The sequence below is a fragment of the Dermacentor silvarum genome, chromosome 3, assembly GCF_013339745.2.
Source record: "Dermacentor silvarum isolate Dsil-2018 chromosome 3, BIME_Dsil_1.4, whole genome shotgun sequence".
In the NCBI taxonomy this organism is placed as follows: domain Eukaryota; kingdom Metazoa; phylum Arthropoda; class Arachnida; order Ixodida; family Ixodidae; genus Dermacentor; species Dermacentor silvarum.
In genome coordinates, this window is record NC_051156.1 from 229045252 (window position 1) to 229072400 (window position 27149).

The following is a 27149-nucleotide window of genomic DNA, read 5'->3' on the forward strand; positions in this document are numbered from 1 at the left end:
GGCTACGCCACGTTAACTTGGTGGTGTCAAAGACGCCCTCTGTGCTTCTTAGCATCTGTATCGTTGTTCTATAGCCAGCTACATGAGGAACGCGGGTGATGACTGCCACGTGGCTGGCAAAATTGCGAGAAAGCAGGGAAGATGCGACTATGCACAAAGCGCAACTTGGACACCGCCAAGGGAAAGCCGACAGGATCGCAGTTGGAATATGCATATCAACCAACAACAGCGCCAGGTCCTCCGTTAGAGTCAGTCCTCGCCCACGATCTTATGTTGGCCGACATTGCGATGCTGCAAGCAGACGTCCCGAGTAATAATTGATCTGCAACCGTCTGATCACTTCGTAACAGCTTGTCCGTGAACTCTCTCCGTCGGTAAATGCATAACTTTTGCAGCATATGAACTTGCTTTAGTGCCACCAATGGCGAGATAAGGAAATATCCCGAAGAACTTTCATCAGCCTCGCACTTTCTCGAATAACCTGTATATCTCGAATAACCTTACAGATTATTATTCTTATTGGTATGCTGGTGGGGTTCCTCAGTTATACTCCATACATTTCCCACAGGCTTCTAGTTCCTTCCTCATCTATTAGCATAGCCAACTCCTGTATATTTCTTCCGACATCGGAATGCATTCGATAGTCGACTACTTATTACCGGACTCCCACATTAACACACGCTCACACGTAGGTTCGCGATTGGCAATTACCAGACTCACTGAATCTAGGCGAGTTGCCAGTTATCGTTCGTGTATTTATTCACGTCTTCAATGTAAGCGTTCATTCGCCTAGTGATATGGTTTATGCCTTATTTCTCAGCTTCTTGATGTCTTCATGCAGATGGTGTTCTTGCCTACAATTATTTGCAATCCAGAAGTAAGTTCCTTCAGAGATTGTGCCTTTTCTTGCAATTGTTCAACCAGAGATGCTCCTGACAATTATTCTTCGCCAGTCTGACTTCTAAGAAATCAGTACGCCCACGCCATTTCCTTTTGTTGTGCTGCAACCTTTCCCATTGTAGCCGTCGAGAAGCGGTCCTAAGTCTCTGAGATTAGTCTCTGTAGAAGCTTAGACGTTTATTTGTTCCCTGTTCAGTTGTTTCGCAATCTTTAACCACTTGGTACCTTTTTTTGCCCCCTCGCATGTTTATGTAACTGATCTTACGTCTGTTACGCTAGTGTCTTTTTCTCACATGACCATTGGTTTCGTTCCTTATACCAGCCCTGCTGCTGAGACTTTGACTGACACTCCTCAGTGGACCTTCCACAGTGCACGTGGGCCTCCAAAAAAAGATATCGCTCGGCTCCCTAGTCGTTAGCCCACAACTCATCCAGGATATTGGTCAAGTGGATGCCATCGGGAACACGGCTCGGTCCCATTCGTAACAATTCCCAGTTTAGGTCCACGAATTCCAAGTGCACCTCCCGTTCAAGTTCAAATGTGCCTATTTTAACGGCAACTGGCTTTTTCCACTTCACTGTACTGCAACCTCTGGCATGGTACATATTACAATCCGTAACTTCGGACTCGAAGTCCTCAACCGCACCCCTGTGGCAATTCGCTGTCGGACTCCGCCACCTTCACAATGTCAAACACACCGGCCACCACTACGAGGAGGTGACGCCATGCTTTCGATTCCAGCTGTTTGTCTCTTGCTTCCTTGAGAAGTGGTCTCATTGTTTTTCCAGAAAACGCGCTAATCAACCAGCTCCTGGCGATCCCCTTCAACCCTCTCCAGAACTGCTTTCTTGCGCCTGGTCATGTTGGAATCTCCTGTTATTATCACTAGATCCACAGAGTCACCAAAGGAGGTGGCATCTCTCCTAATAATCACACCTTGGCTCGCTGAACTAGATCGCATGACGAACAAGATCACAACACCGCCGTTATCAACACCGCCGCATGACGAACCAGCCATAGAGCTCTTTTATTTTACAATAATTACTGTAATTACCTTTCTCTTCATTGTGCTTGGCTTGGGCTGCTTTGACGACGACGCTGTCATCTTAAAATGACAGCGTCCGCTCGCCGCTTCAGTTCGATGAATTTTGACCGCTTTGCAATGACGACGCGCCCTCCTGCTCTAATGCCGTACCATTGAAATGTTGCGTGCAATCCGGCTGGAGCGCACTCGTAACAACATGCACTTTCCGAGGCGTGGCCGTCACCCTCTACATCACTGGCCGCCACTCAGCCCCGATCTGACGCCATGCGACTCCTTCTTGTGGTGGCGGCGATGGGCGAAGCAACTGCAAACTTAAAGAACTCGACGCGAGAACCCTCAAAGACGTGTTCCGCCAGTATTTCTGCGCAAGCCACGTTCGTGTAATCTTGTGGGGCCTATAATTTAAGGTTTTAGACCAGTATGGAATGGCCTAATGGTAGCAGCACAAAGAAATTTTGTTTTAATTAAATCTGCTTATATATCATTGTAAATTATCGGAAATTTATAACTGGTGCTAACTCTCAATTCAGGCACTGTATAAATGGTGTTTCTTTCTTCTTCCTTTTTTTTAAGGGTTAACCGAATTTTTATTAGTCGCCTGTGGCAGACAGCCCTATTATACTGCTGGATAAGGATTATCCGAAATGGCGTACATTTCTTTTTCACAAAAAGACGACGTAGATAATTGACTATACGTAATTTCATTGAGTTTTAACTAATCGCTCAGGACACATATTCAAATTAATTATTTGTACCTGATTTGTTTGCAAAGTATATATGCTTGGAATGAATTAAAAAAAAACAACATCAGTTTAGAGGTATGCGTCACCAAAGTGTGCGCTGAAGTGCATTGGTTTTCCAGTTACTTTTGCCCTACGCTGCATAACAAGGCACTTTGTTAAAAAGAAAGAAGTAAGCGGAACAGCCATTTTATCGTCAAAATTGATGGCGCTTCGTGCTAGCCTCAAGAATCGGTCCAAGAGGATGTAGCTCATTGGTTTCAATTCGTATATTGCAATATGCGACCCAAATGAATGAGTAAAAAATTATTAGTGAAATTTTGGTAAATAGTCTATTGCGCATTTCGATTTATTGTGCAAGCAATACCTTCGAGCAATCTAGCTCAAGGATTATAATTCTGCTATCTGCCACAGGCATTTAAAAAAATCATGTAAACCCTAAAGAACACTTGGTCGTGTGAACAAGAAAAACGAAAGCGGAAAGAGAAATATAACTAGCGACAGGACGTCCACTTCGAGTGCATATATGCACGAGTGGCTCAGCTCGGTTAGGTAACAAAAATATGCAGTTTCTGCCCCTTTCCTGGAACGTCCGTTTCATCAAACGCCGTTTCATCGAAAGACATTTCATGGAAAACTTTTCATCGAGTCTTCACTGTGTCTTTACACTTTCGCATTATAAATATGAATTACCTGGTAGTCAATGAAAATGATCAATTGCCGTTCGTTATTATACGACAGATAAATAAAATCGCAGATAGCGTTGATGCCACCCTATAGAACGCAGCCATCGTTTTGCATCCTAGTGGCCTTGCGCTGCATGCTGAGGTGCCCGGCTGCGGTGGCGCGATGGTATGCAAAGACACTCGTGCAGGTGGTCAAAATTAGTCCTCCGCTATGCCAGTAACGTACGGCGAACATCATTTACATTATATTTGCACACACACGGACACACGCACACAAAAGTCCGATGAGAGTTCAAGTATCGGGCAAACAAATACAAGCGCCCAGAAGGTGTCGAGCTTCTTCTGGGGTGACGTACCTTGTTAGGCGAGGTGTCTGCCGATCATGCGGCTTCTCCATAAAGAATGAACTCCTAGTAAAATAAACAAATTCTATGGTATATTGTTGTTAGTGCTCTTGAACAGGGGGAACCGAATACCGTATAAGATGTGATAGGCAGTCCTTTTTTGATGGTTCGTTGTAATATATCACAAAAATAAAATGCGTCACAACAAAGAATGAAACAATCTGCTATAGTCCCAGGTTGGTTGCAAAGTCTACAATTTACATTCTATGGCACATATACTCCTTTTTCATGAAGCCGTGTTTTACTCGCAAGGTGTAAGTGCGCAGCTTAAAGAAAATAGTTTACGCTGCTGGCATCATGCACATGCTACCGACATAGAAAAGAAGTACTTTGCCGAATAGAGACAAATGGCAGTTACGGGGAAAAAAAACATTTAGCGACGTTCGATTGGCAAATTGAACAAGGAAGGTTGCAGGTTTTCTGGTGTTCGCTATCTGTACATACCATTTGTGCCGAACTTTGCGTGATCTTCTCTCGCAACTTCTACGCTGCCCAAGGCAAGCAAAACTTTTCATAATACTAGAATTGGTAGTACATTTGTGATTGACTGATACAGACAACAAAAAAAATGGGAGGGGGGGGGGGGGGGGGGAACCATAAAGAGGCGTGCAGAAAGAGAGAGAGGGAAAGGTAGGCAGGTGGCTAACCAAGGAAAGAAAGAGATCTGGCTACGAACACCGCAACTGCTTTGCGGTCACCTGAACTATAGCGCGGCCAATGAATGGGAAAGAGAGTGACCAAGGCGTGGTGGTTCAGTGGAGTAAGTATGAAAGAAAGGAGCTTGGAAGGTAGACAGGGGTTCTGGGGATGGGCTTGTTTCTTTGACGGATAGAACGGCAAGCACTGGGTCATCCGTCTAGGAAAATCACGTGCTCGAGCCCGTCCTCTGGTTCTGCCTGCGGGCAGAGCTGTCGGCCCCAGATTGTGCAAAGTGGTCTCTCTGCGCCGCGGTGACCACCTGAGGTGGAGATGATCCAATGTCTCGCCAGGACATGTGCTTGCGGAGGCATTGACGTGTTTGTACCGACGAACCATTGTGCATACGCAATCCGTGCGAAGTATACAACGTGGTGCACTGTGACCCCTGGTGGACGGCAGTGGGTTCCCAGCGGCAACGCGAGCGTCTGGCTTAAGGGTGGGTATAGGTACACGAAGGTGGTTGAAACGCAGCGTGCGTGCATATAACTGTCATTCATAATTGCATCGTTATATAGGAGTATTAAAGCAGCCTCGAAACGTTAGTGTGGGTATTAAAAGAAAAAAGAGCTGCCCTGCAATGTAATAAATGTACTGAATTGAGGGAGGGGAAGCAAAATGCCCTGTAATGTGATTGTTATTTTTTATACAAGATAGTTATTACTAAAAGTTTCTTCTATTATCAAGCTGCTTCATTTCACAAGAAATCTTGCATCGCAGCACATGCGTTCGCTACGCTTGAAATCTACCCACCCCCTGCAGCTTCAAAGACGATTCAAACATAAGGGAAGACGCTATTCGGTGTAACAACACCCTTCTTATAGGGTGAACATGAACACCCTATGCGAGGTTAGATGGCAGTCAATGCCAGCACATCTGACGGCTCACTTTTGTAACAAAAGGTGCGCTTCGAAGTAATTGCAAGTGTTAAATACCTAATGGATACAAAGCCTGAGTAGAACATACGTAATATGCACAAAAAATAGCCATTTGGGAATTATGAAATCAACGAAAAGCGTGTGGTGAAAGCTCCAATAATTTGTAGTTGTGTTTTGCACAAGTAAAACGGCGCGCGCCTGTTTAGTAATTGTGCTAAACGTCCTCTTGTTATATACGGTATATGGCACGCGCGCATTCGATACCTGCTACCAGCAATGTTTTTTTTTTTTTTTTTTTTTTTTTTTGGGGGGGGGGGGGGGGGGGAGAGTCACGTCACACAAAATGTGTGACGTGACCAAAGGCATATTTTTCCACCACTGCATGATGAGAGCGTGCAGGGCACCTTCGCTGCACTGGCAATTGTTTGCCGTAGCGGCATTCACAGTTTTGCTGCAGGGGACGTGACATACAGGTTGCGGGTCTAGAGTTTTTGTACCGTGGACTTGGTCGTAAGCCTTGCTGCTTGGGCATTACGTTCAAGCGTTGAGGAAAACAAAGCTAGTCCCCTGGCGCTGATCTCAGAGTCGTAAAATTATATGCCAACGTCATTATTGATTGCCATTGATGCATTCCACAAATGAAATCGTGGGAAACTTGACACAGCGCGGTAGTGCGAATGACATATCCGACACCAAACAGAGAAAAAAAAGCTCGGTTAATACGTCAGAACTGTCTTCAGACACTTTGAAAAATAAGAGTTGATCGCCTTGGCGTTTAACTTGTCGATCTTTATACATCAGCTGTCCTGACCGTTCATTGATTGTTGTAGCGTGTGCTTTATCCCTGGCAGTATTTGCTCTCACTTCTGATTTTCTTGACTTTCCAGTCGTCCGATGCTTCGGCCGGCTTTCGCCCGCTACCCACTTCAGGCACACGTCATTTGGTTAAAACAGGCAGGTTGGTTGGAAACGAAGGCTTGTGTCCCTTAGAGAGTAGACATACCTATGCGTTTACCCCAACTCCGTAGGCTTGCTATACATAGAAGTAGGCGTCTGAGTAGCCCACGCACACCGCGGATTCACCGCATAGATTTTGTTGCTGTACTTGTAGTACACGGACATACTTTATGCGTTCCAAACACTGTCGCTTCTGAAAAGGGCCGCTTTAGGAGAAGTGCTCGGGTTCACTGGCGCTGCCATCGAGACGCACCGCGAACGGCTCCGACAGAAACTCAGCCTTGTATCTGAAAGCGCGGCATTGTCCCTACGCTGTCATGCCACAAAAGCGGGCGAATCAAGTTCACGACTGTGTTTTCGTGGCGAGTGAAACCACATTTCTGTACGGTGAATCTTTCAAAAAAGAAGAAGGTAACCTTTATTTTCAAATCAATTAGATTCGAGTCCGGCGTCTTTTTAGTGGGTCTGGGCACCCGCCGTGGACGCGGTTCCGAGACCTTGTCTCGAAGCTGCTCGCTGCAGACGGCCCAGAGTTGTGCTGTCAGGTTCGAGCTGAGCAGTGCGCTCTTCCAGCGCGAGCGGAGGACCGCACTTCTGTCTCCTCGGTGCTTCTTCGGTGCTTGACAGCACTGCTTTCGGCAGATACCTCTGTCTGAAATTAAATCACCATCCGCCTCGCCATATCCATGGCTCACATTCGTGCCAGCTGCGTTACAAAGACTTACCTGGCAACCGACTCTCGAGATCAATGATTTTACGGCGAAAAACCTTATATCTACGCAACTCGCCTATATTGGGCCACTTTTCCTACGGGTTTGCACAATCTTCATCGGCAGCGACTATTCTTATACACGGTGGAACCACATATGAGCAATGAACCGGTAACAGAGAAATTGGCCTCGACCACAAGAGCCCCGCCCGGCTATACTGTGTACTGCTTTCGCCAGCATGTTGCACAGCCAGTTAATTGCGAAAGGTGTGGGCGCTTTTGGAAAGAACATCACGTTCAAACCGGCTTAATTGTTGTGTTTAGTTAAGCTTCTCGTGCTCATTCGCAAATATCTTCGTTCGTAAGAACCGCTCTTCATTGGCCTCTAATACGGCGACTGTGCTTACAATGGCGTATAAAAAATGCTTTTTGAAATGAGGTCAGTAGTCACGAAGCGGCCGTGATAGCGACTGTGTCATTAGCAAGGACGGTCGGCTTATGAAAAACAGACCTTATACAAACGGAAAAATTCGTGCGGTGATTGTCATAGTGTCGGCCGCAAAATGTCTTCTCTTCGTAAAGATTTCTGCTCCAGTTATATTTTCTCTAAGGCAGAGGGCTAATTGCAAAAATAGCGATGTAAATCGGTGCGCGCATACTTATTCAATTAAGAAGTTCCACGCAAATGAAAAGTACAACTCGGGTGGCTTTGCATTCTCGCGATGACGTTGTAGCAATGGGCATCGTTGGCGCACTGTGGCGGGCCCCCAAAAATCGGCGATCCATAACCGAAGCAGTTGGTGGGGCGGATGACCGTTGCATTCAAGAGAATACAACAGTTGAGGTTATATCTGCAGGCGTTATGCTCACGTAACCGCGTGCCGTGGTGTCGTCGAAAGGGAACATCGCCGTGCCTCGCCTTAGCACATTTCATGCCAAGCTTTACTGTCACGTAACGAAAACGGCGCAATGCCTGATGGCGCTGCCCTTCTCATTATCAGCGTCCCGTTTTCGGTGTGTTCCTATTCACCAAGAGCACTCACCAGCCCGGATGGAACAACAGCTCAGGTAAAAAGGACAACGGTGACAAGCGAGACTGTCAACTTTTTATTTGCTCGATAACGACGTCCAATATAAGCACAGATGTACACAACCCAACCTTATCTCTTTACTAAAAGCATATCTCGCTCTCCTTTGGGCATCTGCACAATGTAAAAAAAAGCATTTAGAAAGTCGTCATTTTTATTCATGATGTGCCAGTCCGCTTCAGTTGTCATCAGTATAGTTGACATTGGTATGCGCCGAGAAGACATTAAAATGAAAATGGTCGCAGTGCGATTGAAATTTCACATCTGACAGAGTCTCAATGTTAAATTGAAATATAATGCAAAATAAGCAATAATTTACTGGGAACCCTTGAAAAATATTTAACACAACTTTGTCAGACGTGTGCAAGTAAAAGCTTCATGCTCTAATATGTGTGCACTCCATCAGATCTAAATCTAATTGTTAGGCTGTTATAGTGTTGTTTCTAGCCGCTAACTCACCGCCTAAACATGCATGCGTTTTGGCGATATCTGAAACCTCCCAGAACGGGAACTTAACCCACATTTTAATTTCGTCATGCATTTTTACTGTTCAATACATAAATCGTTCATATGCGTTTCGCTACACGAGCAAGTCTCCGACTGAGGAATCTCATCCGCCTACTTCTCCTCGACAAGCACCTGTAAATCCGCCTTTACAAGTCCTTTCACTCGAACTCCATGGTTTCCATGAGTTTAATGCCAACCATAACCAAGGTTTCCAAGTGCGTCAAACACGGAAAAACTGGAAAGGTGCACGCACTACTCACAGTGCTGTGCGTATCCATTCGTTTCCTATTGTCCGTGTTTGATGCGCTGCGAAACTTTGGGAATGCAACACCAACCTGCTCAACGCTCAACTTTCCACCATGGCACGTCACTAATGGCATTATGTTAGTGCAGTTGAATGACTTTTCATTGCTATAAATTACAGTTCATAATGGTATAGCGCAATGACATAGCAGTAGCGTTTACTACATCCGTAAATACATTTTGACACCAGCGCACTGAGATTTTGCTTCATATTCGAAGCTGGCAACTCAATCCTTCAACTAATTTGGCCTGCACAAAGGCTACACATCATCACAATGGCATTACAACCATTCAGATAACTTTCTTGGAGAAATTGTCAACGCTAAGGCGTATGGTGTTGCTAGACACCTCTGCAGCCGGCCAGAAGCGAAAATGCAAGCGACCACCTCCGCCATTTCTAGCAGCAGGTCTGACACCCATGGTTGCAGCATGCTGATATCGCAGTAGGGCTGTGCTGGTTCTATTGATCATGCTTCATTTTCGTGCGCGTTGGTTTTAGTTGCACGATCTGATGGGACAGTATCACGGCAATTGACGAGAGGCCAAACATTGTGCCAAATATTTTGCCATGTTTGGCCTGCCTCGATCTTACAAATTTTAACCGACGCTTTTCTGACCCTGCGGTTGTGTTTCTTTGTTACAGTGGAACTCAACGGGCAGCAGACGTCACCACCTCTACTAACACAAGCTCTTTCAGGTACCTCTTCCCACCGCCTCCCTAACTTTCTGCCGTGCTGTAACTGCGCTACTAACCCTTGCCACTTGACGGGGCATCGCCCCAAAAGCGTGAGAAATGTGATTCTGTTCATAAATGAGTAAGTGCACCTTTATTGAAGAGCGCACTGTGCGTGTGTGCAGCGAACAGCCCGGGCCCCATGGACATGTACAGCTCGAGCCAGGACAGCGTCAGCTACGTGCAGGCCACGTCGCCGCAGCCCTCTGGATTTCCCCCGCTCACCGTGAGCATGGTGAGCGCGCGCATCGTGGCACGTGTGCGCTAACCAATTATAGCTGCCGTGATTAGGGAGCTGCCAGTCTGTAGAACAAAACACACATTTCCATGACATGCTCAACAGGTATGCAGATAGAGCTACTGTGAACGCATAGGAACTATAAAAGCATTAGAACCACGACACAAACCGCCTATGACGAGGCAACAGAACACAAAAAAGAAGAATGCGCAAAAGGACATAAGCTTGCTGATTTTTATCCAGTAGAAAACAAACAGAAGTCGGTACATCTCCCTAATGAGTCAAGTTGAGACTGTCCCGCTAAATTTGGGATGGTTGCCAACCCTAGTCATAATAGATTAGGTTCGGTTGGGCTGGGTTAGAGACGCTGTAAATGTCAGGAAAAGTTTGGAGAGCAAGCACTTGCGCAGCGGCACTAGTTTATGCGTCGCAAAGATTGTTCGTATGCAGTGCGACCCCAAAGGAGCAACGTCTTGATTGGGAGATGGAGTTGATCGTGTCTTTGCAAGGGATGTAGACGCGTTAATCGTCAACGTTAATTTTCGTAATTCGCAGTACCGCATTTCTCAGCAATATATGCGGTAAAGTGAACTTTAAAAAAAATTTCTGCGGCTTAGCTCAGCTAACCCTAGATATGCAAAGCGAAAGCTTGGTTTAGCCTGGTTAAGTCTTGGTTTCACTTGGTTAGCCTTTGATTTAGCTGTGATTATTATACTTAGGTATACACTCATCGATACAAGCCAGGTATAAATTATAAGCCGACAAGTCCAAGCGTTTTGCGAGCCGAACGGCTAGCTCTTCCTCTGTCTCCGACGCTATAGCTTCCCGCGCTTCGAATTTCGGACCCTCTCCAGTGAAGGAAGCCAAGCCAATCAACTTGCATGAGCGCAATTCAGCTCCGTGTTTCTTTTGAAATTTACGACGAGGCAGGGACTCAGGACCCAGAGGAACCTCCAAAACAGCCACCGGAAGTCTAGAGGCAGCTAACGAGACTATCTGTGCCCCCAAGGGGGCATGGATAATCGACCAGGCGCTCTGGATATCACCACCAGCGATGCGGCAGGTAGCAGCCATGTTGGGCCTACAATCCCTGACCCAACATTGACGACTCAGTGGCCCCCGCTCACGCCGCGTTCCTGGGCTGACGCTGTCGAAATGACTCAACTGCAAAGGCAAGCAGAAAACCCTTTTTCTATTCTCGCTGATGACTCCAACGACCCTGCCGATTGGGACATGGAACAGCAAACGCGGAGGCAAGGAAAACGGCCGCGACCGCGGGACGCTGATAAGCACGTGCGCGATCGGCACTGGAAGCGTGGCTTTGCAGAGGACGCTCTGCAATGCGGCTCAGATTCGGATCAAGAAATTGAGATTACCAGCCAAACGCGCACTGAAAAGGACCCTGCGCAGGCCAAGAAAGCCACAGAAACAGCGAACCTTTATCCGAATGAAGTTTTGCAGGACACCACCACTATAATAGTTAGACCTAAGACCGCAGCGTCTATTTTGTCGATTCCAGACACAGTGCTAAACGCCTGGCTCAAAGAACGCCTCCGTAGTGAAACGCCGGCCACCATCCGCAAACAGCTTCGCGCAAACGTCATTGCCGTGGATATTCCTGCAGATGTAGAAACGCAACCATTTCTAAAGATAGAGAAACTCGGCCCTGTTCCAGTGCAAGCCTACGTCACTCCTCCGAGAGACGCGATCAAAGGCGTCATATATGGCGTAAGCACAGAATTTACTGACGAAGACATTCGAGCTACAATTCGCCCCCTGCAAGGTGGGCCAAAAATTTTGAATGCCTACCGACTTGGTAAAACAAAGCAGACTGTTCTCGTGGTGTTTGCCGGAAATAAGCTCCCGCGTCACGTACGCATGGAGTATATTGCGCATCAAGTCCAACCTTTTCGCCCGACACCTATCTTGTGTTCGCACTGTCAAAGGATTGGTCACAAGGCGAACATTTGCCCACATGAAGCACGATGTGGCAGATGCGGAGGAACACACACTGCAGGCGAAATCTGCACCGCTACGAAACCACGCTGTCTACATTGCCAAGGTGAACATGTTACGGGCGATCCCAGCTGCCCACACTACAAACGCGAACTACTCATTTGTCGCAAACAAGCTGTGCAGCCGTCACTCACACGCCGCCAGGCAATTGCCAGAACTAAGACTGAGACACACGCTAACAAATCTACGTCATTCGAAGTCGCGGAACCCAAGAAAAAAGATAATACAGACGTTCAGAAATTACCAAAGGAAGTTCTTGATGCGCAGGCACACTCGAAAGTGCGCCAAAACGCCTCTACAAGGCAACCTTTGCCCAAAGGCACCTTGACACAGCTGAGAAGGAAAGATACCGAGGTCAAATGCCAGGGCACGACTAATTCACCACAGATAAAGAAAACTTTCGTCCAAGAGAACCGTATGAAAGAGCTGCAAAACACGGGTCTGCACAATAATTTGCCCACTGCCAGCTTATCACAGCTAGTGAGAGATGTTAGCGAAGCTAAGCAACAACGCGAAGCTGGATTACGCGACTCATTCGATATTCAATGGCGGCGGTTCGAAGTACTGCTGGAGCGGATGCAGAGCGCTATCATGACTATGCAGCAAACGATGGGCCAACTGGCAGCTCGTATTCTTGCACTAGAGAGACAGACACAACCTCGCATGTCTACTGTAGCGAGACTCGAAGAACAGGAGGTGAACCAGGGTTAGCGGCTTCTCGGTAATCATAGTACAAGCTCAAAAATGAATCAGCCCTATGATATAATCCATCACCCAACGCATTTGTTGCAGTGGAACTGTCGGAACTTCACTCTCGCACATGCAGAACTCTCCTTACGTCTACAACGTAACCGAATTCCAGTGATCCTCCTTCAAGAAATGGACGCCCCACCAACACTGCAGTTGACTGGCTACAACAAATACCTCCAACCTTGTATACCACGCAAGCTGAAGGGCCGCCACATGGGCTCAGACCTCACCGCTAGAGGCTTAGCTGGCGTGTTCGTCGACAAACGCCTTCCGCAAGTTCAGATCGACACTCAAGATTTGTGCACACCCCACCGCGAGATCGTTCTAGTTGCTATGACATTAGAAAATTTCCGACTTACAGTTGCTTCAGTTTATATACGACCTGGTTGTCAGCCCGGAGACGACATGAGTTGGGTGTCGAGTCTAAAGCAGAGATGTCCTACTAGACATATCATTATAGCTGGCGATTTCAACGCGCCACATACCCAGTGGGGCTACCGAATAGACACACCGCGCGGCCGAGCACTTATAGATGCTATGGAGAAAAGCGACTTCAACATCGCCAATGTCCTTGGAGTCTACACGAGAGCAGCGCTACATGCAGGCCAGCAAGACAGCACGCCAGATTTGACGTGGATGTCGCAAGACTTGCGCTTACGTTGGCAACGACAAGAAAATAGAGACGGGTCTGACCATCATCCGATTCTACTTAGCATAGAGAATATCAGTCGAACCTGCGCAAAGACTAGAACGACTTACACGACAAACTGGGACCGTTTCCGCAAGTTGTACGTGGATGGCACGGGTTCCTTCCTGGACAGACTAAAAATAGCAAAGCAGAGGGCTACAAAGGCGACGCGCACGCGTTGGAAAGATCCTGCTCCGGACTTGCACATGCTGAACCTCATAGCTTCGAGGCTTAGGGCACAACAGCAAGCCAAACGTCACCCAAAAAATGTTGCATTTCGCATCATTCATAATCGTGCAAAGGCTGCAGCCCGAAGGTACGCGAAGGAGCTACGCCGTTCGCGATGGCATCGTACATGCAGTGGACTAAACCATCGTACTAATCCTTCTCGTTTATGGCACCTGGCATCTATGCTTGATCAACCCGCCCAAGCAAAACAGCCCGCGCGCAGCATTGCCCTCAAACAGGGACTATCAGAGCAAGATTTCGCCACTCAACTCGTTACCCAGTTTTTCCCTCTCGCCGTTCAAACTGCAACAGTCAACGGATCAACTATGGAGGGCCAGCTGAATACCGATGCAACGCATATGCTTGATCATCCATTCACTATTGCCGAACTACGGTACGCACTCATGAAAGTGAATTGCAGAAGTTCACCTGGACCTGATGGTTTGACATATACGACTCTCCGCAATCTCCCAGATGAAGGAATGTCAGACCTCCTCGACCTTATTAATGAAGTATGGGAAACCGGAATTGTACCGGAAGGGTGGAAGGATTCCCTGGTCATTCCTATCCCCAAACCAGGCAAGCCAGCTACGATAGCAACGAACCTTCGCCCTATTTCCTTAACATCACATTTGGGCAAAGTCATGGAAAAAATGGTGGCCGAAAGACTTCACTGGTTCCTCGAAGTTGAACGAAAGCTCCATCACACACAAACAGGCTTCCGTGCTCGCTTGTCGGCGCAAGACAGCCTCCTTATGATACATGAAGATCTAACCTCTGAGCGCTTGCAAGGCCCTCGAATACTAGCCACTGTTGATATACATAAGGCGTTTGACAACGTAGGAGTAGATGCTATGTTGCAAGAAATGCACGCAGTAGGACTAGAAGGTCGCATAGTGACATACATCATGTCACTATTGACAAACCGCACTCTTCGAGTCAAGATAGGAGATCGATTCTCGCCGCTTCATTACATCACACATGGCCTTCCGCAAGGCTCAGTTTTGTCCCCTGTGCTGTTTAATATAGCCATGCACCGTCTCCCGTATCACCTCGCAAAGATAGACAGGTTGCATCACTCAATATACGCCGACGACATCACAGTATGGACCACGGGAGGGTCACTTGGTGAGCAGCAAGATGCCATCCAAGCAGCTCTAGATGCAATACAGTGTCATCTTTCGGCACTCAGACTCTCTCCTTCCCCGTCAAAATCACAGTATATTGTGCTTGGTCCAAAGAAGATGAGGGAAGAAGCAGTAGCCTTAATGAATGTGCCGCAAATACAAGGAAGCCCGATCGAAAAAGTACAGGACCTCAGAATTCTTGGACTCACTATATCGGACACAGGAAACCACACGGCGTGGCTTCAGCAGACACTGAGCCGCTGCCGAGCAACACAAGGGCTCCTCCGAAGACTCACAAGTCGTAAGTGGGGCCTCAGAGAAGACACCCTGGTTATAATGACGAAAAATCTCATCACATCGAGAATTCTGTACGGCTTCCCTTACACACGAACCACGGTAACGATGCGTCGTCGCCTCGAAGCAGCTCATCGTCAAAGTATACGTATAGCGTATGGTTTGCCGAAGCATACCCCAACCCATGTGCTTTACTCAGAGGCACAAATTAACACACTTGAAGAACTAAGGGAGGACGCAAGATGTGCCCAGGTGCTGAGGCTAGCCGCTACGTCTTCAGGCCGAAGAATACTCGCCCAGGTCGGTCGGAAGCCACAAGCTCCTCTTCTCCCGACACCTTCGGCGCCGTGGCTGCCCGTGATGTCCGCCATTGTTCACCCCCGTCCAAGCAACGTGGGAGTAAATGAAATAAGTCGGAGGCGTTACCATCACCGCAGAGCCATCCTCAACGATAGTACAGCTCCATGCATTTACACAGATGCTGCTGTTTCACATAATCACGTCAGTACTGCCTGGACGAACAGCGACGGCAGCAACACAGCAACAACTACTCATAGCACACAATTAAGTACGACCGGTGCAGAACTACAAGCGATTCTAGAGGTTGCTCAGGCAGCCAGATATGGCCGCCTCAAGCATCACCGCCCTCTACACATTTACACCGATTCGCAAGACGCCATACGTGAACTTAACAAGATTGACGCACACCCACTGGCAACCGCCATCCACGAAGAAGCAACACTTCTGCGGCACAAGGGAACTGAGCTGCACATTTATTGGACACCGAGTCATATGGGCGCAGGAGGGAATGAGCGAGCGGACGCGCTCGCGCGGGGAGCATATTTACCCACCCCCTATTCTCCTTGCCCCGTTTCCGTCACAGCTCGATCGGCAGAAGATGTCGACGCTGTCGATGCTCACCTGCAGCTCCGACAGCATAGAAAGCTTGCTCTACAAGCGCTTCTGCCCGAAGGCCATGACCCCCTCCCTCCTGGGCTTCCACGCCGGGAACGCGTGGCACTCCGCCGTCTACGCACCGGCACGGCAGTCACGCCTGCGTTCAAAGCCCAATACATCGACAAGTCGCTTGACCCCACCTGCGGAACTTGCACCACGGGTGCGCCAGCCACAGCCCACCACTTGCTATGGACATGTCCTGGCCTGTCATCACTGCGAAGAATCTGCCTTGCTGGGCTGCAGAGCTCAGTCGCCACTCTCAATGACTGGATCCTTCCTAGAGGGACCCCTCAACACCGCAAAGCTATATATGACAGCTTGCTCACCTACCTTATAAGAAGCGAAACCATTAACTTAATCTAGGCACCTCGCCGGAAAAACCACTGGGGTTGCCTTTTCATACAAGTACAATTTTCTATTTTTTTATGACTGAATAAACGTATTTCTCTCTCTCTCCAGTGAAGCAGTTATCCGGGCGAAAGACGCGGTCAGACGCCGCTAAGACGCCGCGGGGTGGTCAGACCATAGAGAAAGAGACGCTGCCAGCCAGCTGCGGCGGTTGCTAGGCAACGGCTCAGCTCGCGGTGCGGCCACAGCGAAACGGCGAGAATGCGGCCAGTGCAGCTTTCGCTACAAAAATTATTTCACGAAATTTTGTAAATCAGTCAATTGTTCATCTTGATTTATTGAACTTGTAATGTCCGCCTCTTCGAGCAATCTAGTTCAAGGATTAGAATGGCGCTTTCTGCCACAGGCAATCTAAAATAATCTGTATGGCCTAAGAAACACCGAGTATTTATTTATGTATTTGTTTAGTTAGCTATTTATATATGTCTGGTGCTGGTGTCTGCGTAGTCGCGTGGTATTCTCCATATTTTCATATTCCTCAGACTTTCTTTCTGTACTGGAATAATTGCATCTCTAATTGTATTTTGCTGGAAATATTCGTGTTTCATGTTCCTTTTAGCTGTTTACAAATTATTAGTAGGCGTGTTGTCAATAAGGGCAATAAAGGCCGATACAGATGAATATTTTGCTTGCCAAACTGAGTGTCCTCACCAAAAATATTGCTAGTGGCTTCTCAATTAGCGTGTGAACAAAAGTTCGGCGGAACCCATCTTACGATGGCGGTCGACCTTTATGCGTTTAGCATCGAACCAATAAAGCGTATTGCTACCGTCGAAACAAGTTATGTATTGACCCTTTTCGCGGAGCAGTTTGCTCTAGAGGAACGAGATAGCGCTTTCGGTGGCGCGCCATACGTTGCCTCAGCGAATGCGCACGAATACGAAACCATTACTGCTTCTGCCCTGCTACTGTGCGATCAGCTGTCGGAAATGCAAACTGGGTGTTCGCTAATGCACTGTGCCCAATTCGTGCTGCAAAATGTGTAACGATAAAGGGAAGAAGTGCGCGCTAGTTCGCTGCAAAAATAGTGATTCACATATAAGGAATGGAATCAACCTGTGTCGTCGCTGCTGCATAAGGACTTCCTGTGTTGCCGGCCCTTCGCCATGCACGGCTTTCCTCAAGGATCAAAAAAGATAGTTCATCCGCCAACGCTGTATAGCTAACCTCCAAAGAACCTTGTGTGCGCGCTGCAGTTTCAAGATGAATAGCTACTAACTCGCCCAACTTTCAGTACTTTGACAATCCAAAGAAACGTCGGCAAGAGGGAGAGCCGCTCGTTACAAAAGGACGCAGCGCCACTTAGTGGCATAGTAAGCTTCTCGCACGTTATCTACACACATCCACGCCTGCTCGCCCGCAAACTTACGCCCACCCTATCGCCAACGTATCAATAATAAGTGAATGGGCGCACGCTTGGAACCAATGTGCCGAATCATGAGTGACCGCGACTACACCGACAAGACACGACTGTTGAAAGCTGAACGTTTCGCGACGATCCACAGAGTAAGCGAGGGACTAGCGATAATGCGTCTTTCCTACAAGCTACCGCAAAGTACAGGACATTTACATTCCAAGCTATGTGCAGAGCACATCCGGGGCGATTAGGCTGAAAATAAACAATCAGGTAGTGCCCGCTGCTCGCGCCGTTTGGACAAGGCGTAATGAGCTCTGAAAGCACTTACATGTCCTGTAAAGCCGTGGCCAAAGCTTCGTGTCGTGCACAAAGCCACCGTCTACGATATTCGTCGAAACGGAGGTTTGCTGCGCCGCACCGGCGTCACGCGCTTGCATTGTAAACGCGGAGGCAGCTGAGGCAAGTATAATGGACGCGTCGCCACGTGATCAAACATGGCAGCGCCCACGGGAGCGCCGCGAAAAGGGTCAATTAGGCGTGTACTGCAGCGGGATTCCCTCTTTCGCACTTTGCTAAGAACGCCATCCAGCGTCGAGGGGCGCGTGGCCTCCGAAATGCATGGCGTGCGAACGCTGAGAAACTCGTCATGCGGGCTCCTTTCTGGAAATGCATCTAGTGGCACTGCCGAGAATGGATGCTCCTTATGCCGCGGAGCTTGAATGTGTGTTTTGCGCGCTTGGTCAACGTCATCCCGGAGACGCTGACCGTCGTCGTATGACCGTCTCGCGTGCAAAGGGTAACGCCAGGACGACGGCAGGCAAGTGATTCATAAAGCCAACCGCTTGACAAGTGCAACCAACAACGGACGTTTGAGTGATAGGCCCAGCGTGTCGTGGTCGCCGAAGCGTAACTGGTGGCACCGGATTGGCACCGCCGGAGTACGTGCAGCGATTGTACGCTAATAACAAGATATCCTTTAAAATTGCTCTGGAACTGGGCCCAATCAAACCTGTGGCATATATAATCAGACAATCTCGTCTGAAGACATGACCCGTTTCGGTGATGGCAACGGTGTGTCGCTACATTGGTTAGTGCCAGGGCTGGGCAAAGATACTTAGCAATTGTACCATCATACAAGATACTCGGGCAACAAGTACGTATTTGAGATACAAGATGCTACCGCAGATATTGTATCCGATACGATACTTTCCATTTGTATCTTAAGATACTTCGATCCATTCGCAAGTTTCTTATTATAGACCTATATAATGTAGGAGCAAACACATATATGCACAAGAATGTTTGCCTGGAAATTCTCCGACCAACCTTGTTTCATTTGAATGAAATGTCTGTTAGAATCTCAAAATTTGTCTTTCTTGATCAAAGTATATTTTCATTCCGAAACAATTTGTTGGGGCTGATTTAGCTGCTTACCGTGAAAACGTTTTATACACTGCACTGTCAGCGGTTTTTGCTTGTCGCTTTTGTAATTGATGGGAATCGTTGCTCTGCTTGCCGACCAGATAGCGGGTCGCCATCTAATTACAAGAACGTCGGTAAAAGCCGCTGCATGATGGCGCAAATACCGCTGTGGAGTTTTACCTTGTCCGTAAAAATAAAACATCAAGAAAACAAAAGGTCGGCTGCGCGCAGACGTTCGCGCGCTTGTTTTTGTCGAGACGGCGTGAGTGCCACCACGTGACTCTGCTCCACCAATAGGGACGCGCAGACCTCATCGCCTGCCCGCGCTGAAGGGCTCTGGCGGAAAGATAAAAGAATGTCGCTGCCCCTTTAGATGGCTATTCAGGTGGCTTAGTGGCAGTAGTATAAACTTTAAAAGCGGAGTTCAGCCAACGTTTATAGTTTCGCACGGTGATGTTGCGATAGCAGTATCTTGTATATTAAGATACGCGATACAGTCTTTCATGTATCGGAAATACAGATACTGACACACGTCTTGCCAGGCCTATCATGATACAGATACAAGATACCCAAAGAGCATATAAGATAGCATTTAAGATACATGTATCTTCGATACTGCTCAGCACTTGTTAGTGCTAACACGTCAATATCGAAATTCATCGTGAGATGGGTTCTGTCGGAATTTCTTTATGCACACAATAATCCACTAGTTTAACATCTAGCATATGCATTGTCATTCACTCTTCTGCTCTTTTCCCGTGTTATATGTGCCAGAAATAGCATTATACATGTGCACCCGAACATTCTGCTTACCGAGACATCACCTCAATATGTGAATTAATAAGAAAGATTCATAAGATTATGTTAGTACTCTTTCAATGAAACAATGTGATTGCCGCCTGTGCCATGCAGGGCCCTCTGATGGCGGCAGCGTTCACCAATGGCTACCACTGAAAGAACTCTGCTCTTTGCTCTACTGTTCCTGGGCAATGCAAGGTGAGTGGCTCTCTGTCAAACTCGGTGACTGAATCCGATGTTAAACAAGTTCGTGGAAATGTGCATTACAGAATGAATTTGTTTTACTTATACTGATGTACACAGTGGGGTTTAGTTGAGGTAGGGCTAAAGAATGTAAAGATGGGGCCATCCCCAGTGAAATGCTTGTGCATGTGATGACCATATGACAGTGTAATATACAATTTGCCCTACTGCCAATTCAAAATGACATCCTTTGGAGGTCTTATTTTGGACATTGCATTAAGGATGTCCCATGAATATCGCACCTGGATTTCGTTTGGTGCACAAATGAATAAAGCACCTCCTGTTCTAGAGGCTTAAATTGAGCTTCTGGTTTCCATATGAAAGAAGCGTTTTCTGATATGTTCGAATTATGTATCCAATGTTATCATTCATTTAGCTTGTGTGTTATGAGCATTGGTTAAGAACTTTAATAGCAACAATAGCCATTTTAGTTTCGCTTATACCAATGAAGAACACCTGATGCATGTTACAAAATTTAAATATCTTAGAGTGGCTTACACTTACAACTTGGAGTGACTACCTTTAGCTTGAAGGGGCACAGACACATTGACTTGATAAGTTTGCTGGCGCTTTGCAAGTCTGGATACCTAAAATTCACTCTAAAGAATTCAACAAGCAAATGCAAATTAACTGCTTATAAGATCCGTGCAGATGCTAGTGGTCACGGCATTGGCGCTGTTCTTGCCCAGATTCAGTGTGGTCAAGTGTGCGTTATTGCTTACGCAAGCCGTCTTCTGTCCACGGCCGATCGCAACTAATATGCTATCGCTGAAAGAGAGTGATAGCGCTATCGCCAACCAGCGCTTTCGCCTAGCACTGGTTTGGGCGATAGCGAAGTTTCGCCCATACCTACTGGGGCGCCATTTCCGCGTAATTACCGACCACCACGCGTTCTGCCGACTCTCCTCGTTGAAAGACCCTACAGGGTGTCTTAAGCGGTGGGCATTGCGCTTGCAAAAAAAAAAAAAAAGTACACTTTCTCTGTAGTGTACAAATCGGGATGTTTACATCAGGACGCCGACCTACCTCCCTGGTCACACCACCCTGTCGACCATCCGGAAGCCACAGGCTTGGAATCCGACACCAGCGTTATGTCCATCTCAGGCTTCCTCAACATTGTCGATGAACAGCGCCGTGATCCCGTTCTGCGAACCATCATGGATCGGTTAAGCTCGCCGACTCCTGATCTTTCCCTTCGTCTCTTCTGTATTTCCGACGGAGTTCGGTACAAACGCAACTTGCGTCCTGATGGTGCTGACCTCCTGCTGGCCGGTACGGCCAGCAGTAGCATGCTGGTCATAGCATGCTGACTGAGCATGCTAAAAGCCGCGGGGCACCTTCAATGCATCATGCTCCAACAATTCTACGATGCGCCCACCGCTGGACATCTCGGTGTTACACGCAGCTTTGACCGCGTCCGGCGCCGTTTATTTTGGTCCGTCGTTTCTTCTGGTCCGACCTCTACCGCTCTGTGCGCCGGTATGTTACTGCTTGCGACCTGAGCCAACGCCGGATGCTTTCTCCCGTGGCTCCAGCTGGGCTTTTACAACCCATCGATATTCCCACTGAGCCTTTCTTTCGCGTGGAACTCGACCTACTCGGTCCTTCCCTATGGACCACGAATAATCCATAGTACATCCGATGGATGTTTAGCGCCGGACGTTCGGACATCCATCAGATATCCCCACAAATCCAGATGACATGCAGCGGATATCTGAGGGACCGTCCCGTGTAAAATAAAAGGCGTCCAAGGCGTTCTGGATACGTCTTTCGCGGACATTCGGGCGTCCGTAGGACGGTAAAAAAGAACGTTTTTTAACGAAATATCTTAATACAGGGGACATTTCTGGGATTTTAAATGTAGACATTGATTACAGAAACGTACATAAGATATCCAGAGGAAATTCATGATAAATTCGGAATTTACTTGTTAGATTTCGTTGGTGCGTCACCTTGCTCATACTTCGGCTTTTTGAATGCTTTGAAAGCTGTACACTACCTGAGAACCGATGTACAATCTATAGCCAACTCAATGCAAAGAAGGCCCTTGCCACACGCGTACAGACGTCTACCGAGTCCTATACATGTCGTACATTCTCGATGTCATGGCCCTTTGTAGCAAGGCCGACCCGAACATGTCGGAGGACGATAAGGTTAACCACGTCCTCAAAGGCATTGTTGACGACGCCTTCAATTTATTGGTGTTTACCAACGTCACCACCATCAATACCATCCTCAAGGAGTGCCGCCGTCTCGAGCATGCTAAACGTCGCAGGGTATCCCAACACATCACGGGACTTCCCAACACAGCTGCTACGTCATATTGGGACGGCCTCTTCCACCAGCCTTCGCGATGTGACATTCGACACGCATCTCGATCTTCTTTCAGCGATTGTTGACGTGTTCTGCCGGGCCGGTCTCCAGTTGAACTCTTGGATACCTCGTGGATCCCAGAGGCGTGCGACCTGATCCGGACAAAATTCGCGCTGTTACGAACTTCCCTGTCCCGATGTCTACAAAGGACGTTCGTAGTTTCGTAGGGCTGTGCTCCTATTTCCGGCGCTTCGTAAAGAATTTTGCGACCATTGCACGTCCCATTATCGACCGCTTGAAGAAGGACGTCCCGTTTTCTTGGGGTCCTGATCATGCTGCATATTTCTCTCATTTCACTACTCTCCTTACCGCGCCCCCAATCCTGTCCCACTTTGACCTGTCTGCCTCAACTGATGCCAGTGGTCACGGCATAGGAGCAGTGTTAGTACAACGCCAGCACGGACATGATCGCGTTATAGCCTATGCCAGCCGACTTCTTTCACCCGCCGAGCGCAATTATTCAATCAGTGTACCTTGCTCTTGTGTGGGCAGTTGCGAAGTTTCGTCCATACTTGTACGGGCGCCCTTTCTGTGTCTTCACTGATCACCACGCTCACTGCCGGCTATCCTCGCTCAAGGACCCCACAGGACGATTCGCTCGCTGGGCTTTACGCCTGGAAGAATATACCTTCTCCGTAGTATATAAGATGCGACGCTTGCACCAGGATGCAGATTGTTTGTCCCGCAACCCCGTCGAAGAACCGGCAGATGCGGACGCCATCGCTTCCGTTTTCTGTATGTCCCAGTTGCTTCACATCGGCAACGAGCAACGCCGTGATCCTTGGTCACGAGCCCTCATCGACCGGCTGGAGTCAACGCCTGGTGATGCCTCTCTCCGAATGTTTCTCCTCAAGGAGGGGTCATTATACCGCCGCAATTTCGATCCCCACAGCCCTGACCTTCTGCTCGTCATTCCTTATCACACCTGCGTTCGTCCTCCGCCAACTTCACGACGCTCCATTGGCTGTGCACTTGGGCGTCTCGCGCACTTATTAGACAGTTTTAGTTTAGCGTGGTTACCGGAATAGCGGGCGTACCGGAATAGCGGGATCGAAGTGCGCATGCGCAGAACGCTAACCGACCCATACCGTTTACCGTGCGCACGCTATTTCTCAGAGTTCGTAGTTTCGTAGGGCTGTGCTCCTATTTCCGGCGCTTCGTAAAGAATTTTGCGACCATTGCACGTCCCATTACCGACCGCTTGAAGAAGGACGTCCCGTTTTCTTGGGGTCCTGATCATGCTGCATATTTCTCTCATCTCACTCATATGTCGGCAGTGGCATAATCGTGTTGCTGCCGAAAATTTACATCAGCAGCGAAGTAGAATACACTTGGTTACTGCAATATTAGCTGTTTTTGTCAGTTTGAGCTCTGCGCCACCAGGTGACAGCACCATACAGGCCGCTCACTTTTACGGTTCAACACGCCCCAACGCCCCGACCGCCCGCTTCTACCCGATTACCGGACAAGCTAAACCTCTCTAACGTTACCGTGTTAGCGTGGTGTACGTATTGTACGTAAAACATGGCGGCGGTCCCGGCCGCCCGCTTCGAACTGAATTTGGCGTTGTTTTTGTAGAATTCACTTCGTTCGTAGCAAATGACTGCGTAAACGGCTTTTGCTTAGTCTCATGCCGCTTCGCCGAGAGAGTGTTATGGCTAATCTTGAGGAATTTTCGTGATCGGTTCTCAATTCGAACGCGCCTAAGCCTAACGAGAGAAATTTTTTCAGAGATCCGAGCGCCATCTGTCGCTAAAGTCGGGAGATAGGCGCCACGACGCCATATGGCCTCTGAGATGGGAGGATTTCGGAGGCTATGGTAGACAGCTTGTACCGCTTGTCTGTTTCGTTGCAGATCGACGGACATGTGAAGTAAAAATACAACGCGCTCCTGGCTTCCATTGCGCTGCCTATCGCACTTTCCGGACGCACACACACATAGAATTAGGTGCCCTGTGTATGCGAAATTCAAAGCGTAATAGAATAGCGTCCCGCACGTAAACTACGTACGCTATCACGCCATACTAAAACTCTCTTTCTGCAAAGTTCGTTTGCGGAACGGTAACGCTATCCCCGCTATTACGCTAACGCTAAACTAAAACTGTCTGTTACCGTGTACGCCGTCGCTTCTTTTGGCCGGGTCTCGCCCGCTCTGTGCGGAACCCTGGCAGCGCCGGAAGAAGCCCTCCGCGCTTCCAGCTGGATGTCTCCAGCCAATCGACATCACGCCCGAACCCTTTTTCCGTGTTGGTCTGGACCTTCTTGGGCTGTTTCCTCCCTCGGGCCCCGGAAATAAATGGATCGCCGTCGCTGCCGATTACGCTACGCGGTACGCAATCACAAGAGCCCTTCCGCGCTAGGCACGGTGGGGGAGGCGAGAAAGGGCGGCGTTTATTCGGCGGCGGCCGCCGTATCTTGAAAGCGATCTGCGATGTGGGGCCGCGCGGGCTTATCTTCAGAGCGAACTGCAAACAGGGTCAATATCTTGCGTTTCTTCGTCGAAGCACTCATCCTTGGAATGTCGCACCAGGTACTGGATGCGCGGACGCGTGTCGTTTCGCACAACCGCGAGGCGTCGGAAACGAAGAGCGAGCGACACGATCGTAGCGTCGTATGTCAGGTTAGTGAAGTGAAGCACAGAGACTTGCGCAGTGACCAAAGAAAGGGGCTGCCAGCGCGTTGAAAAACAAAACTTTTTTTTTAAAGACGATAGTCTTTCTTGGGGAACTTAAACGCTGAAAATTTGGTCTGTCTGTCTGTCTGTCAACCAATTCAGCCACCCGGCCAAAGTTGGACCACTTGCTTACCGCCCACACTACTTAAACTGGTACGGCTGTTCATACTTGTGAACGTTATCGATCACAAAGTAAATATTACGCATATCTGAGGCGCAACATCACTAGGTAAGTATTAGGAGGTGTGTTTCTTTAATAGAAAATACATAGATACGTAACTCTAAAGACCCTAGTTTCTTAAGCTGCGCTGAAAATGCCATGCTATGCGCGCCGACGAACGACGTTCCCCGACTGCGCGCCGACGAGCGCCCTCTGCCATGGAGGAAGGAAACCCTCTGCACAAGCTCATGTTTCCCGATGTATTGCCAGATGGCGTCCATGTCTCACGCAGCGCCTCCTCAATTTTATCAATGCCAGCCAGATACGGCCGATTCAACATAAAGGAAGCGCTGTCTGAGGCAGGGCAAAACATAAATGGCCGCTTGATGAAATAATGCGGTAAAATGAAATCTGTTCAAACAAACCTTCATGCCAGGACGGAAATGGTACGAGAACAGCATCACGGGTGGCCGCGGATCAGACCAGCACTCATGTAGTACGGCCGGCAGAAGACTATCGTCTTTCGACGACATTTGCAGCGAAGCACGCAGATACGCGGCAATTTTTTTCCCTTCGGCAACATCAACAGGAAAAGGAGAGTGCGGCTTGGCGAGCTAGGCCAGCTGCAGCAAGCGGCGGGATCAGGTTTGAATGAAGGGAGGGGGAACGGTCACGCCCGCGGCGGCAAGATCGCCGGGTCGAGGGATGCAGGCCCGCCTCGCGCACGCTCGCACACACACGTGCGCTCGCTCTCGCCTCGCAGTCGCCGTGAATTCGAGCGCGCCAAGCGCGACGCCGCCGCTTCGCATTCCGTTACGGCGGAGAAGGTGCTTCCGGTTGCTGCTCGCGCAAGAATGACAAAATTTGGGGCGAAATCTCTAGGTTGTCGGCGGGGAAAATTCGTTATTTCGAGGGGGTCTCCCGCTGCCACTTCGTTACGTAGAGGTCTCAAATACATGTGCTATGGAGTAACGACCGGGAATAGAAAAACATTATATCCAGGAATTCGTTATAAGCAGGTTTAACTGTAATTCATTGCATCATGACACTGCCAGCTATTCACCATTCTATCTCCTATATGAGCTAGAAACCGTGTTGCCCTTGCACACCTTGCTGCCCTTGCCAGCACGTTCAGCCACTGAATACGCCTGCAACGTGATCGCACACGCCGACCACAGCACGGCTGCTCGCCCGCACCTGTCTCGAGGCCTCACAGAAGCATGAGAGACGCCTCTATGATTTCCACCATCGCGACGTGCACTTTTCTCCGGGTTCTCTGGTGCTTCGCATTACACTGCAGGGTCCATACCGTGTGGTGCCACAAGTGTCTGATGTCATATAGGAAATCATCCCCGCCGACCCCTCAGCGGCGTCGTTAGCTGCAGGTGACATCGTTCACGTGGCGAGACTAAAGCCATACCACACACCTTTCACCGCAGATGTGTAGCTTAAGCACCGGGACGGTGCTTCTACTGCTGGGGGTGATGATACGAAACAGCCACCACAGTGTGGCTGCATTTAAGAGAAGGAAGACGACGTGTTGCCGCCTGATAGAGTGTTGCCATCTTGGCCTCCGTTGGCTTCCGTGTAAATAAATTGTAAATAGCCTTGGGCATCAGCTACATGTAACATTATTCATTTTCAAAACTTCGATTCAATTTTAGAAATCTGTAAACAATGTGTGGTCCAAACCTTAGTTGCACATATGAGCACAGTATATACCTTCAAGTTGTTTGAGCAGGTGTGTGATTGAATATATAACTTATTTG

General features: G+C 48.5%; 1 protein-coding gene across 3 annotated transcripts in view; it reads left to right on the forward strand.

Moving 5' to 3' along the window:
• LOC119446839 (RNA-binding protein Musashi homolog Rbp6) overlaps positions 1–27149 on the forward strand; it is a 648548-nt gene that overhangs the window by 609532 nt on the left and 11867 nt on the right. For 2 of the 3 annotated variants that reach the window (XM_037711402.2, XM_037711403.2), the window contains 3 exons: positions 9558–9611; positions 9773–9882; positions 20045–20128. In XM_037711402.2, coding sequence (XP_037567330.1) covers positions 9558–9611; positions 9773–9882; positions 20045–20086 — 206 coding nt within the window. In that variant the 3' untranslated portion in view covers positions 20087–20128. The remainder of the gene's footprint in view (positions 1–9557; positions 9612–9772; positions 9883–20044; positions 20129–27149) is intronic. The other variant, XM_049664456.1, reaches the window with a different exon arrangement.